Source organism: Musca domestica, unplaced genomic scaffold, assembly GCF_030504385.1.
Source record: "Musca domestica strain aabys unplaced genomic scaffold, Musca_domestica.polishedcontigs.V.1.1 1, whole genome shotgun sequence".
Taxonomy (NCBI): Eukaryota; Metazoa; Arthropoda; class Insecta; order Diptera; family Muscidae; genus Musca; species Musca domestica.
This window is the reverse complement of record NW_026712114.1, coordinates 36,860,445-36,874,555: the sequence shown is the minus strand read 5'-3', so window position 1 is coordinate 36,874,555 and position 14,111 is coordinate 36,860,445. Positions and strand designations below refer to the sequence as shown.

At 36.0% G+C, this 14,111-nt stretch overlaps 2 protein-coding genes across 3 annotated transcripts in view; both read left to right on the top strand.

The window, feature by feature from the left end:
* LOC101895904 (neutral ceramidase) overlaps nucleotides 1–5,811 on the top strand; it is a 28,598-nt gene extending 22,787 nt beyond the window's left edge. For both annotated transcript variants that reach the window (XM_005183767.4, XM_005183762.4), the window contains 8 exons: nucleotides 835–1,049; nucleotides 1,126–1,272; nucleotides 1,591–1,767; nucleotides 3,345–3,671; nucleotides 3,733–3,942; nucleotides 4,197–4,529; nucleotides 4,589–5,199; nucleotides 5,261–5,811. In XM_005183767.4, the coding sequence (XP_005183824.1) occupies nucleotides 924–1,049; nucleotides 1,126–1,272; nucleotides 1,591–1,767; nucleotides 3,345–3,671; nucleotides 3,733–3,942; nucleotides 4,197–4,529; nucleotides 4,589–5,199; nucleotides 5,261–5,444 (2,115 nt within the window). In that variant the 5' untranslated portion in view covers nucleotides 835–923 and the 3' untranslated portion in view covers nucleotides 5,445–5,811. The remainder of the gene's footprint in view (nucleotides 1–834; nucleotides 1,050–1,125; nucleotides 1,273–1,590; nucleotides 1,768–3,344; nucleotides 3,672–3,732; nucleotides 3,943–4,196; nucleotides 4,530–4,588; nucleotides 5,200–5,260) is intronic.
* A 6,630-nt stretch (nucleotides 5,812–12,441) lies between these two features.
* LOC101895728 (prolyl 4-hydroxylase subunit alpha-1) overlaps nucleotides 12,442–14,111 on the top strand; it is an 80,028-nt gene continuing 78,358 nt past the window's right edge. The window contains exon 1 of the mRNA XM_005183761.4: nucleotides 12,442–13,372. The gene's annotated coding sequence lies outside the window, so the exon portion shown is untranslated. The remainder of the gene's footprint in view (nucleotides 13,373–14,111) is intronic.

Below are 14,111 nucleotides of genomic sequence, written 5' to 3'. Positions count from 1 at the left end.
GAATGTTTTCTCATCGGAGAAAACCAAATTCGGCAGTTCACCACTTTCGGCCAAGCGAAGCAACTCTTTAGCTCTTTAGAGTCTATTTTCTATCAGTTGCGGTGTAAGTTCTTGCACTTTCTGGAATTTCAATGGCTTTACGCCGAGTTTATTTTTCAATATTTTCCGAATGGAATATTGCGATATGTTCAGCTCACGAGCCATTTTTCGGCCACTGCGACGCGGGTTTCGATCAAGTCGCTTGTTTACTTTTCCAACCAATTCTGCTGATGTCGCTGCTGTTGTTCCGTCCACTTCCTTGACGTCGGGCTACGCTACCAGTATCACGGTAACGAGTGATGGTACGAGACACAAAGGATTTATTCACATTTAAATGCTGGAGTGATCTAACGATAGCCACTTGTGGTTTTCCAGCCAAATACAAAGAAATCAAACTATCACGCTTGAATTTCACCACGAATAACTTTTTTCTGGAAAATTCTCACCAAAATGCTTTTGTACACATCGAAACAATATAATGAGCTGTCACTGGAATAATTTTTACTGCTCCAGGACGAGTGGCTTAGAAATGATAACATTCTGAAGTTGGTTGCAGTTTTTTCTTCTCACCCTGTATACCCCATTTTTGATACGCAAAAATTTCAGATTTAAAAGGCATAAAGTCAAAATTTTAGACATCTACTCTAGATTTAGTCTCTTCGTCTCACTTTTTTACAATAAAACTTTACGTCAGTTTTCGGGGTATTCAACTTTACAATAACAACCAAATATGAAAATAAATTCACTTGCAATAAGGAAACGATACTAAATAATTTATTTGTTTTCTATTTCCAGTTTTAAACGTTCGATTTTGAGGGGATAACTGTAATGTTGTAATACGAATCACAACATTTACAACAGTAACAACGACAGAGTAGAACAACATGAATTTCAAATCGCTGAGTCTGTGCGGTTTGTTGTTGGTGGCATTATGCTGCTATTCAGCTGTCGCCTATCAAATCGGTTTGGGCCGCGCCGATTGTACTGGTCCACCGGTGGAAATAAATTTTGTAAGTAGTTTTGTGAAATACTAAATCTTGTTTCGGATTTTGTAATGGGCAATTTTTGTTGGTTTCTTGATTGCAGATGGGTTATGCCAATATTAAACAGGTTGGTCGTGGCATACATTTGCGGCAATTCGCCAGGGCTTTTGTTGTTGAGGACAATAACAGAAATCGCATGGCATATGTTTCGGTTGATGCCGGCATGATGGGCTATGGCGTCAAGAGGGAGGTAAGTAAAAAGTGTAGAAAATTCATATGGAGTTGAGCCTTTAAAAATTCAATGTCAACAGTTCAAATTATATCAATTTTATCCAACTATAATATTCATTTAATCCATATCATGAAATAGTTTTTATTTTTTACAACAAAAATTTGTTGTAAAAAATGTTCTTGGCCAATATTTACTGATTTGTCGCCAGATAAAAACTAACATGTTCTAATTACATTGAACTGAAATAATTACTCATTTTACATTAAAACTAATAAATGTATTAAAATAATGTAAATTGCATTCACGTTTGTCTCTTCTCATTTTCCCGTTGTTTAGGTAATTAAACGCTTGCAAACACGCTATGGAGATGTTTACCACAACGATAATGTCATCATCAGTGGCACACATACACACGGTGCTCCCGGTGGTTTCCTTATGCATCTGCTCTATGATATTTCCATTTTGGGTTTTGTACCACAGACCTTTGAGGCCCTGGCCAATGGCATTTATTTGGTAAGTTTGAATAAGACATAGGATATCTTCTTTTAAAGGATTTATATGTTAAAATTCGTTATCGATAGAAAACTTTTGAGTAGATTTGATAAAGGTCTTCCATGGTTAGAACACATCTCAAAGTTATTATTATTCTATTTATGAAAGGCTTCTTGTAGGGATTATATTTGTAGACAACCTCTCGAATGTTATTTATCTAGAGAAACTCTCTTGAAATCTTCTTTCTTTAGAAGATCTCTTGAAAGTAGACCATTTATAGAAGACCTCTTGAAGATCTATATAAAGAACCCCCTTGAGAGTCGTCTATCTATAGGAAACAACTGGAGGGTGCACTAGCCATAGAATACCTCTCGAAGAAGAATCTCCTGAGGGTATTCTATAAAAGACTTCAATACAGGGTGAAATAAAAAACAGCAACAAAGTCAAACGCCATAATTTTTACATTATTTTTAAAAAATTTATTGAATAAAAGCAAAAAATATCGGAAACAGCATCAAATTTTAGAATAAGTTTAGATTTGTTCGAATTGATCACCTTTGGAACGAATTATGGCCTTCAAACGGCCAATGAAACCGTCACATGTTGCCCGAATGTTGCTCTGCGGTATTGTGGCCCATTCCCGTCGAAGACACAAAAGATTTATTCACATTTAAATGCCGGAGTGCTCTAACGATATCCACTTTTGATTTTCCACCACAAATAACTTTTTTCTGCAAAATTCTCACCAAAATGCTTTTGTACGCTTTTAAACAATATGATGAGCTGTCACTGGAATAATTTTAACAGCTGTCGGACGAGTGGCTTAGAAATGACAGCAGTTTGAAGTTGGTTGCAGTTTTTCCATCTCACCCTGTACCAGTCCACTTCTTCTGGTAGCTTCCCCACAAATTATGAAAATTATGGATAATAAAAAATAACATCTAAAACGAATCGAATCCACAATTCAGCCCATTTGAATCGTGTTTTAGTGAGTACGCATTTTCAAATCCTCCGCCTTATCTAAATTTTACAAACTAACAGTATGCCAAAATTCAAAATTCGAGCTCGATTCTTACATTCTACGTCAAATTTAGTACCATTACAAACAAAACAAATCTACCTCCTGATCTAAATGCTTCACACTCACAGTTATCCGAATACCAAAATTCATAAGTTCGTTTATTTTGTATTCGGAACAATTTAATACCAAATTTAGTACCATTTGATACGGCTGGTACATTTAAATAGCCATTTCCCCAACCATATACAAACCTACATACAACAATTCTATAATTTCCCAATCAGTCGATATTAACTGTGTCATAATTAGCACCTTTTTATACTTTTCGTACCTCTTAGTACGAATTTCTAAAAACTCAGCCATATCTCGAACCCCAGTGACAATGTTAACCCTCACTCAAAATTTGTAGATTCCAGCTTCAGCCGTTTGAACTGGGCATTGTTACTATATATCTGTCAGTGAATCTGCCAGATACACTGACCTTAATGCTCTCACTTCTGAGTGCTTACTTTTGCCTTGAAATATTCAAAAAATCCTGAGAAATTTCCTTCTTTAATTCTCCCCATATCCCTTTCAGAGTATCAAACGTGCCACCGAAAATATGGTCGAAGGTAAAATCTATCTCTCACGCACCACCGTCTTGAATGCCAACATCAATCGTTCACCCACGTCATATTTACGAAACCCCGCTGAGGAGAGAGCCCAATACGAACACGATGTCGATAAGGAGTTGACCCAGTTGCGTTTTGTCGATCGCGAAGAAAATATTTTGGGTGCCTTCAATTGGTATGCTGTACATCCGACATCGATGAATAACACCAACAAACTGATATCCAGTGATAATATGGGCTATGCTTCGTTGGTTTTGGAAAAGGAATATAATGCCAATAAGGTTCCAGGAAAGGTAGGTAAAGACATTAAAAAAAAAAAATCTTTAGTTACTAATTACAGTTTTCTATTTTTAGGGTAAATTTGTTGGTGCCTTCTGTTCGGCAAATTTGGGCGATGTTTCACCAAATATTATGGGTCCCAAATGTTCATTGAGTGGCAATCCATGTGATCTGTTAACCTCCAAATGTCCCCCAAATGAAGGTGAATGTTTTGCTTCGGGTCCTGGGCATGATATGTTCGAGAGCACAAGAATCATTGGTGAACGTTTGGCCGAGGGGGCATTGGTAGGTTAAAAACCTTTGATTTATTTAAGCCAATCATCGAAGATTTAAAATAGGGTAGTTGAAACTGATTTTTATTCAAAGACCCTTTAGAGCACATAAAATGTATGAAGTTATTGAATTTTTTTCCGAAGTCTATAAAATCGCAAGGGTCATAGGATAAAATTGTCATCACTTTGACAACTCGGACTATGCATTTTCAACTACTACATTTTCGAGAGTAATAATAACCTTAATTATATTATTCTTTTTTTCAGCGTCTGCTCAATGAGGCCAGTCAAGAGGACTACAGCGGTCGTGAGGTAACCGGAGAACTTGGCTGTATCCATCACTTTATTGATATGCCCAATTACAATGGCACAACCTATAATCCTATGACAAGGAAAATTGATAAGATTCGTGGTTGTCAACCGGCTATGGGTTACAGTTTTGCTGCCGGTACTACAGACGGTCCGGGAGCATTTGGTTTTGAACAAGGCACCTTGACCGATAATCCCATGTGGAATTTGGTGCGCGATTTTATTGTTCCACCCACTCAGGATGATATTGCCTGTCACTCACCCAAACCAATTCTCTTGGCCACTGGAAGAGTAAGTTTTAAAAGGAATCATTGAGATATCTTACTAACGGAGGCTTTCCTATTTTGCAGGCCACGTTCCCCTATGAATGGCAACCAAAAATTGTCCCTGCCCAAGAATGTCACATTGGTGATTTGGTTATGGCCGCTGTACCCGGTGAATTTACCACCATGGCCGGCAGACGTTTGCGCAATAAAGTAAGAGCTGTTGCTGCTGCCACTGGTGGCAAAGATGTCGATGTCATTTTGGCCGGTCTCTCCAATGTCTACTCCAGTTATATCACCACACCCGAAGAATATCAGGCCCAACGATATGAGGCAGCTTCGACCATTTTCGGACCCAACACTCACACCATTTACATGGATGTGTTTGAACGTTTAACCAAGGCCTTGTTCAGAGGTGAAACTGTCGAACCTGGACCCCAGCCCCCATACATGAATGATCGTATGTTGTCCATGAATACTGGTGTCATTTTCGACGGTCATCCTTTGGACAAAGATTTTGGTTACGTCAAACAACAACCATTGAAGCATTATAAAATCAATGATACTGTCGTGGTCACATTTGTGGCGGGTAATCCTCGTAACAATTTGTTCCATGAGAAAACATATTTAACTGTGGAAAGGAAAATCAATGAGGAACGTTGGAAGGTGGTGCACACCGATGCCAGTTGGGATACCAGGTGAGTGAACAAATTTCACTTATTATAAACAAATTAAACATTTCTAATTGCTTACTTACAGATTCATTTGGGAACGCACCCACTTGATTTTGGGTTTCAGTGATGTTCACATCCAGTGGAGAATCGGTCCCAATACCCTGCCCGGTGAATATCGCATACGCCACTTTGGCAATTATAAATATATCTTGGGTGGCATCTTCCCCTACGAAGGCCAAACACATTCATTTACGATAACGGAAGATTAAGCCAAAGAATCCATTGAAGCTTGTGAGAAGTATTTTGTTGATTTTGTTGTTTGGTCTAGTCATAGACTGTCTTGCATCAGGGTGTAAATAGTTCTAATTCGATAATGAATTTGCCATCATTACCGGTTGGCCATTATAAATTTCCTATACCATATACAAATACTTTTTTTATGGTATTATTATTGAAGTGTAAATGAATTTATAAATATACGACTAAAATATTGTCTAAAAATTTCATAATTTAATATCGATAGTAAAGAACCCCAAAAAATGAAACTATTATGTATTTTATTGTATTTATAAATAAAATACTTATTAAAAAGCTTTATTTTTATAAATAAATTAAATAGTAATAATGAAGAATATAGATTTTGTTTTCTTATTTTCTTTCTTTCGTATTCTTGATTGCCGTAGATGAAATACAAAAATTGAAACAATTCTGCTCTGTTCTACAATTTGCAATAATCTACTATTTAAAAAAAATCGATATCATAAAGGGAAAATCGGTTATATTAGTAAAATATTTACATTCTTACAGTTCTGACCAAAAAGTTTATGAAAACGTGATTTTCGTGTAATGAAAAATTCAACTTTGGATAGACGGCGAAACAAGATTGCTACATAAAATTATAATTTGTTTAAAAAATAAAAGCTACAAATTATTGGGCCTATTTATTTATGTGTGTTTTTCAAAAATTTGTAACTGATATTTTAATTGACCTCAAGCTAAAAAGAAAGAAATTATTAGAACAGTGTGGCTTGTTTGTTCGGGATATCGTAGTATTTTGTTGTTGCAAAATGGTCTGGCTTTATCCCTTTATTGTTTGTTTTTATAAAAACAACGTTTGTTTATTAGTGGAGAACGATGGTAATGTTTACCAGGGGGTAAGGCAGGGAATACCTAGGTTTCGGAAAGAGCCACCAATCCTCATCAGTTCCCTTGTTTTTGTCTGGGATATTCTCCCCAGAAGTTATTTTAAAAATAACTTCTATGACAAAAAACATTTTTTTACCCAAGTGACGAGATCGTAAGCTCAATAGAAGAGGAACCAAAGAATTAAATAAAACTAAAATTCTCTTGGAAAGTCTTCTAAATCTTACAACCGCACTTATAAACATTTACATCTTTCTCCACTTGTTATGCTTTCGTTCAGCCTGAACGAAGTAGCATAACCATGTAAGTTGGTTTTGTCTGTTACAACAAAAACCCCTTCGTCGACCGTGCCTTGTCTATTAATAGAACAGTGTGGCTTGTTTGTTCGGGATATCGTAGTATTTTGTTGTTGCAAAATGGTCTGGCTTTATCCCTTTATTGTTGTTTTTATAAAAACAACGTTTGATTATTAGTGGAGAACGATGGTAATGTTTACCAGGGGGTAAGGCAGGGAATACCTAGGTATACCCTACCTAAAAGGGATAAAGCCAGACCATTTTGCAACAACAAAATACTACGATATCCCGAACAAACAAGCCACACTGTTCTATTAATAGACAAGGCACGGTCGACGAAGGGGTTTTTGTTGTAACAGACAAAACCAACTTACATGGTTATGCTACTTCGTTCAGGCTGAACGAAAGCATAACAAGTGGAGAAAGATGTAAATGTTTATAAGTGCGGTTGTAAGATTTAGAAGACTTTCCAAGAGAATTTTAGTTTTATTTAATTCTTTGGTTCCTCTTCTATTGAGCTTACGATCTCGTCACTTGGGTAAAAAAATGTTTTTTGTCATAGAAGTTATTTTTAATATAACTTCTGGGGAGAATATCCCAGACAAAAACAAGGGAACTGATGAGGATTGGTGGCTCTTTCCGAAACCTAGGTATTCCCTGCCTTACCCCCTGGTAAACATTACCATCGTTCTCCACTAATAAACAAACGTTGTTTTTATAAAAACAACAATAAAGGGATAAAGCCAGACCATTTTGCAACAACAAAAGAAAGAAATTATTTATTTTACATTTATTCAATTAGCGAATACTAAGTACATTTGTTGTGAATGAAAATGAATAAAATGCATATTTGCTTTCCAAAATTTGGATGGAATCCATTTATTGGTTTCTATCTGTCACAAATCTATTTGGTTTTGGTCAAGACTACAATTTTAATAATAACCCAAGCCACATTTTGTTGTCCAACGAATCAATGTTATCGATTACAAAATAATAGAGCAAGGCAATTTGTTTCGATAATATGAATATATGGTTTGTGTATTTGATATGATCCACATGTGAGGCACAAACCGCCCTACAATAAGAATAAATCACAATAAATCGATGTGTATCTAAATATTGACGATAGATGGCAGTATAATATAAAAGAAGTGATTCAGCAATAATTTTGTGAATCCATGAATAAATAGTCGTTGTTATAAAAACAAGAATATTGAAATTAAGCCTGACGATATTGCAAAAAGCTAAACCAAAACAATATATAAATTTATGTATGTTCCAGAACCTGGAAGTATCAAGTAGACTTGCAATTTTTTTCGATATAATAAAAAGAAAATCGGTTATCGGAGCTTTTACATTCTGAAAACACAATCTTTGAGCTATGTCTTTAAAAAAAATCCGTTTAAGAAGTTGAGTTCGAAATTCAAAAACTAACATTTCTCTTAAATGTGGGAAGCTCCCCGCCTTAACATTTTTGCCAATCTTAGATTCTCTAGTGGGCTTCTTTGTAAAAAAGTATCGGTCGGTTTTGCCGACAGATGTATACCCTAAGCCCTCTTCACCCTCTATGGAGTGGGTTTTGAAAGAATGGGTCAATATTGTTCATTTCGTATCGGACCTAAATTAATATGATATAAATATTATTATAGCAGATGGATAAATCAATTGTAAAGAATCGCTGAGTTGTTTCGCAATTTATGACAGATAAAAGTATTGAAAATTGTGTCCCTTTGGGGGTGAGGTACCAGCAGGTGTTCGCAGATATATAGCATCTTCACAACAGATCTGGTGTTAGCAAAAATGCTTCTATGTGTGAAATTTGAAGAGAGTTGGATCCTTATTTCGGTTTCTTTGAGCGTTATGTTTTTCAAAATTAGATTATTGCTTCCCTTTCTGTGCAGTAAATATATATTTTTAAAATTTCGACCATTTGTGGGGGATGTACCAGAAGAAGTGGACCGATATACTCCATCTTTACACCAGACCTTGGGCTAATAAAATGATTGGGATGTGTGAAATTTCAAGACAAACGGACTCTTACATCACATTTTATGAGAGTTGTAACTCTTCAAAATTTTGACCATTTGTGGGGGAGGTACTTGAAGGAGTGAACCGATATTGTCCATTTTTACACCTAACGTAGAACTGATGCAAATATTAGGATTTGCAAAGTTGGAGCAAAATCGGATTATCCTTTTTCTTTCTGTGCAAAAAATATATTTTTTGCAAATTTCGGCCTTTTGTGGGGGAGATACCAGAAGGAGTGGACCGATATTGCTCATCTTAACACAAGACCTTGGGTTAATATAAATATTGGGATGTGTGAAATTTGAAGACAATCGGACTCGTACATCACATTTTATGAGAGTTGTAATTATTCAAAATTTTGACCATTTGTGGGTGAGGTACTTGATGGAGTGGACCGATATTGTCCATTTTCACACCTGACCGAGTACTGACGCAAATATTAGGATTTGCAAAGTTGAAGCAAAATCGGATTATCCTTTCTCTTTCTGTGAAAAGAATATTTTTTTTTGCAAATTCCAACCTATTTTGGGGGAGGTACCAGAAGGAGTGGACCGATATTGCCCATCTCCGAATTCAATCTAAGTTTGCCAATAATATTACGATATACCAAGTTTGGACCAAATCGGATACTCCCTTCGAGAGTTATCGTGCGCACCAGCCAGCCAGACGGACAGACGGACATCGCTAGATCGACTCCTAATGTTCTGAAACGGATTTGGTCCAAAGAGACCTAGGGTATACACGACTAGGCACGTTTTGACCGTATCAAATGATATATACCCTCTGTAGCCATATGGCTGAGGGTATAATAAGAAAAAGCATGTGCAATCCAAGCAAGCCAAATCAGCAGATTTGGAAAATATGAAAACTTGGGGAAAAATAAAAGATAATATTGACTGATAAGAAAAAACTAGTTATAAAACAATAATTGAAATCGTATTAGGAACTCGATATTTCGCGATTTTCTCTTTAATAAAAATATTGTAAAAAAGTGTAAAATGAATACATCTACATATTGCACCATGGCAAACTTAAGGAGGTAAAGTCATTTCAAATAAGCTTGCCCACCTCTGAATATTCTGTAATATACCTTTTTATATTCGACTGCATAGTTGCAACACTTTTGCTTCAGAGTTGTTTTTTTCGGATGTTTCTTATAACCATTTTATACCTGTAATAAATTTTCATATAATATTAGATTAAAAATAGGAAGCGATAAGAAAATAAATTAAATACCTAGACCTTTAAGAAATATGATTGAAATATTTATTTGCATTGCAAAGTTGGGTAAATTCATCTATATCCGCTATACAATAAATGCTTGTTTTTTACTTTTGAAAACAATAAATGCAGTAATGACAGAAATCGGGCACATTTAGAAAATATTTTAATCATCTTGTATTTCTGTCATTCATTTTTATTGTGCCATGCATGTACCGACCTATATTTGAATGCATTTTTAATACGTAAAATACCTAAATGAACGTTCAATAGTGTCATTCCACGAAATGCAATCACAATATCCAGATACACAGAGAGCACAGATACATTGAGTACGAAAAAGGAGAGAAAGAAACACACAGAAACCAAAACAAAAGATACACAGAGCATATGGGCACAGATAACACTCTACTAATGAACATATTTAATCAATTCTTCAAATTGACAGATACATGCGTATTAAACTGACATTATTTTAACTAAAAGTATGTTGTTTTTACAGAACCAATAATGAAGTTATTATGAAAATGTTAGCAACATTTTCAGCTGGGTTTTCTGGGGATTTGATCCTTAAAGACAGGCATAGAATTGGTTCTAACTCCTGTGGGAAAATATACATAATAGGTCCACATTTTTGTATAGCCCCCATATAACGCACCTTGATATTCGATATTTTAATTATTTTTGCTTTTGTTGAAAGATATACCTTTCAGCTCTTTTACGACCTTTAAAATACTTTTCGGTACATCTGAAAAGAAAACATTAACATACATTTGAAAAGAAATAAATGAAAATACCACCAAACCCAGCCGTTCGCTGTAGTAAAGCTTTTCACAAATCTTAAATACCTTTGTCGCACTTCAGTTTTCCTTCTGGAGGTACCCCATGTTATGCTTTTAATGCTTTCAGACATTTTTGGGGATTTGATACAAAATTTGTTGATTATATACAGGGTGAGATGAAAAACCTGCAACCAACTTCAGACAGCTGTCAGTTCTATCACTCGTCCGACAGCTGTTACAATTATTCCAGACACAGCTCATTATATTGTTTGCAAGCGTAAAATACATTTTGGTGAGAATTTTTCAGAAAAAATATCTATCGTTAGAGCAGTCCAGCATTTAAATGTGAATAAATCTTTTGTGATTCGTACCATCGCTCGTTAGAAGAGAACAGCAACATCTGCGGAAATTGTTCGAAAAGTAGAGAAGCGACTTGATCGAAACCGCCGCCGCAGTGGCCGAAAAATGGCTCGTGAGCTGAATATATCACAATATTCCATTTGAAACATATTTAAAAATGAGCTCGGGGTAAGGCCATTGAAATTCCAAAAAGTGCAAGAACTTACACCGCAACAGAAAGAATATATCCAAAAGAGCTAAAGAGTTGCTTGGCCGAAAGTGGTGAACTGCCGAATTTAGTTTTCTGACATGGAAAACATTCGTTGTCTAGCAGTTTGTAAACAAACAAAATTATCGTGTTTACTTGCCAAAGAGGTCAGCTGAAAATGTGCACCTTCGGTAGGCCACCAGAACTCAAGCGCCGCCATGGTGATGGTGTGGTCCGCCATAACAGCCGATGGCCGCTCTCCGCTCGTATTTATCGACCGTGGCATCAGAATAAATGCCGAATATTTTCGCGAAAATATTCTGAAGGGTGTATTAAAGCTTTGGGCACTGAAACATTTTGGCCGCAGACCTTGGACATTCCAACAGGACTCAGCTCCATCTCACTCAGCATGCGCCACCCAAGAATGGTTACAAAATGAAGTTCCTCGATTCATTTCCAGCGCACAATGGCCACCAAAATCTCTGGGTACCAATCCGTTGGACTATTATGTCTGGAGTATTTTGAAAAGCTAGGTTGGAACTAAAAAATACCAAAGTGTCGATCACCTCAAGCAAGCGCTTCGCCGGGAATGGGCCAAAATACCGCATAGCAATATTCGGGCAGCATGTGACGGTTTCATTGGCCGTTTGAAGTCCATAATTCGTGCCAAAGGTTACCAATTTTTGCTTTCATTCAATAAAATTAAAAAAAAAGTGTAAAAATTATGGCGTTTGACTTTGTTGCAGTTTTTTATCTCACCCTGTATATCAAAGAGATTCGTATTGCGTTTGATGCCTATTTGTGGATAAAAATTCTGCTTGTTTATATCTTCTTAATTATACAGGTTTTTTTGGGTGTCATTTAGTTACGGGTTAAAAATCTCTAGTTCCGGATCCTACATACCTCTGGAAAAAATTTAGAAAAAAATTTGCTTAATTGGACTTTTTTCTAATTTGGATTTTAAATCGAATCTTATTCTCTAAATGTTGCGAATTATGGATGTGTATTCTCTGTTTACAATTAAAATGCTATGAATTACAAATGGAATTCTTGAATTACAAAGAAAATATTTCGAAGTCTAAGCAGATTTTGCAATGAATTTAAAAAATGTGTATCTGAATACTTTTTATTTTTTAGATACATTTTGTATCTATTGAGGCTTGTCTGTATGCCGTCGAACAACAAAACCAAAACAAACGACATCAACCCGCGCCAGCACAGCCAAACCGTTTATCTACACAAAGCAAATGCCGAAACGACCTCAGTGTATGATTGAATCTGTTAAAGCGCGGACGCAGTATTTCTTTTCTTTCGTGTGTTCGTCTTCTTCTCCTTCTGCTGGAAACAGAAAAATCACAAAAAAGGAAAAAAACTAAAATAAAAACAAAAGGGAAAAAGGAATAAAGGATTCTTTTTCAAACAATAAATTCTAAATAAATTACCCAATAATTTTAATACGAAAAGAAAAGAACAAAAACAATTTTTGGAAAAAGAAAATTCCATTCTCCAATCCAAATCAATAAATAAATAACTCAACTAGCCAACCATTGAATTGTGTGTGTGTCTGTCGGAACGTTTATTTGCTCTATGTCATTTCCTTTTTTCAATTAACGAGGGGTGGCGGTGCAGTGAAAATTTATTTGGTGTGCGCGTTCTCCGGTTGTTTCATTCATTTATTTAGAAGATACGTCAAAGAGGACGGGACAAACGAAGGCGAGTGCGTGAAAACCGTTTAATTTGTTTGGTTTATTAATTACCCGGTCGGCGTTTATTTTTCGTCCAAGACAGAACGTGCATTTCTTTGCATTTTTTGCTGTTCGGTCGCATCAATTACAGCTTGTTGTTTATTCTGAAAGAGAGTGCGTTGTATTTGTGATACTCTCCTCGTCGCTGTACGTTTTCCTTTACTACGTTGTATCTGTGTATCTGAATATTCCTCACCAACTGAAGACGAAAGTGTGGGGGCGTAAGACGTAGACAAAACAGAACGCACACACAATAATTGCACACAAGCAACAATAACAAAACCAATAAGAAAACATTTTTACTGGGAAACCACATAGCCTGAATGCTCCAGAACAAGGCAGAGAAACAGAGAAGCCACATTTTCCTCCATTGACCCCATATATCATCATCGCCATCATCAGCAGCATCATCGTCGCGTCGCCAGCAACATCCAAGTAAGTAGCAAATGAATTTGGTATATATGTTTTTGTTTGTTGTAATTAGAAGCATCTCCAATGAGCAACAGCAGCACCATCGGCAGCAGCCTTAGTTCATAGTTCCTTATTTTTGAGCTGATAAGTCGTTTTGTTTTTGTTACTGGCGGGCTTATCGCTTGTCTTGAACCGGCATTTTAATCTTTAAACGCTCTTTAATTCATTCATGGATGAAATTAAAAGAATCTTTGCATTTGAATTCGGGTCATGCGGAGATTTCCTAAATTGGTGGAAAATTCTGGAAAACCATATAGTTCTATGGAGTAGTTTATGATGCTGAGTTAATTTTTATGTACGCATGTACATAGAAACATACGTATGTATGTATGTGTTGTTGATTATATGCAATTGATGTGATGGCTTCCACGTTGTCCATTTAGAATGTCGGCGAGAGAGAGGGACACGTCATATGATTTTGAATGCCACCGGCAGATTTTCGTTTCATTTCTTCATCTTACAGATTCTTATCAGCTGTGCTATCGCCAGATGATTTCTATCTACTTGGAGGCCATGCTGTAATACTCATGTCTGTTTGAGGTTCAAGACTTATTGTTTAAGAGAAAAAGGATCAATTCAAATAATCTAAGGAATCGAAAAAACTTTAGCCTGTTCTTCTATAAAAGATGGGAAAATAGATAAAGGCAATCTGAAGACAGTTTTTTATACCCTCCACCATTTTATGAAGGGTATATTAACCGTT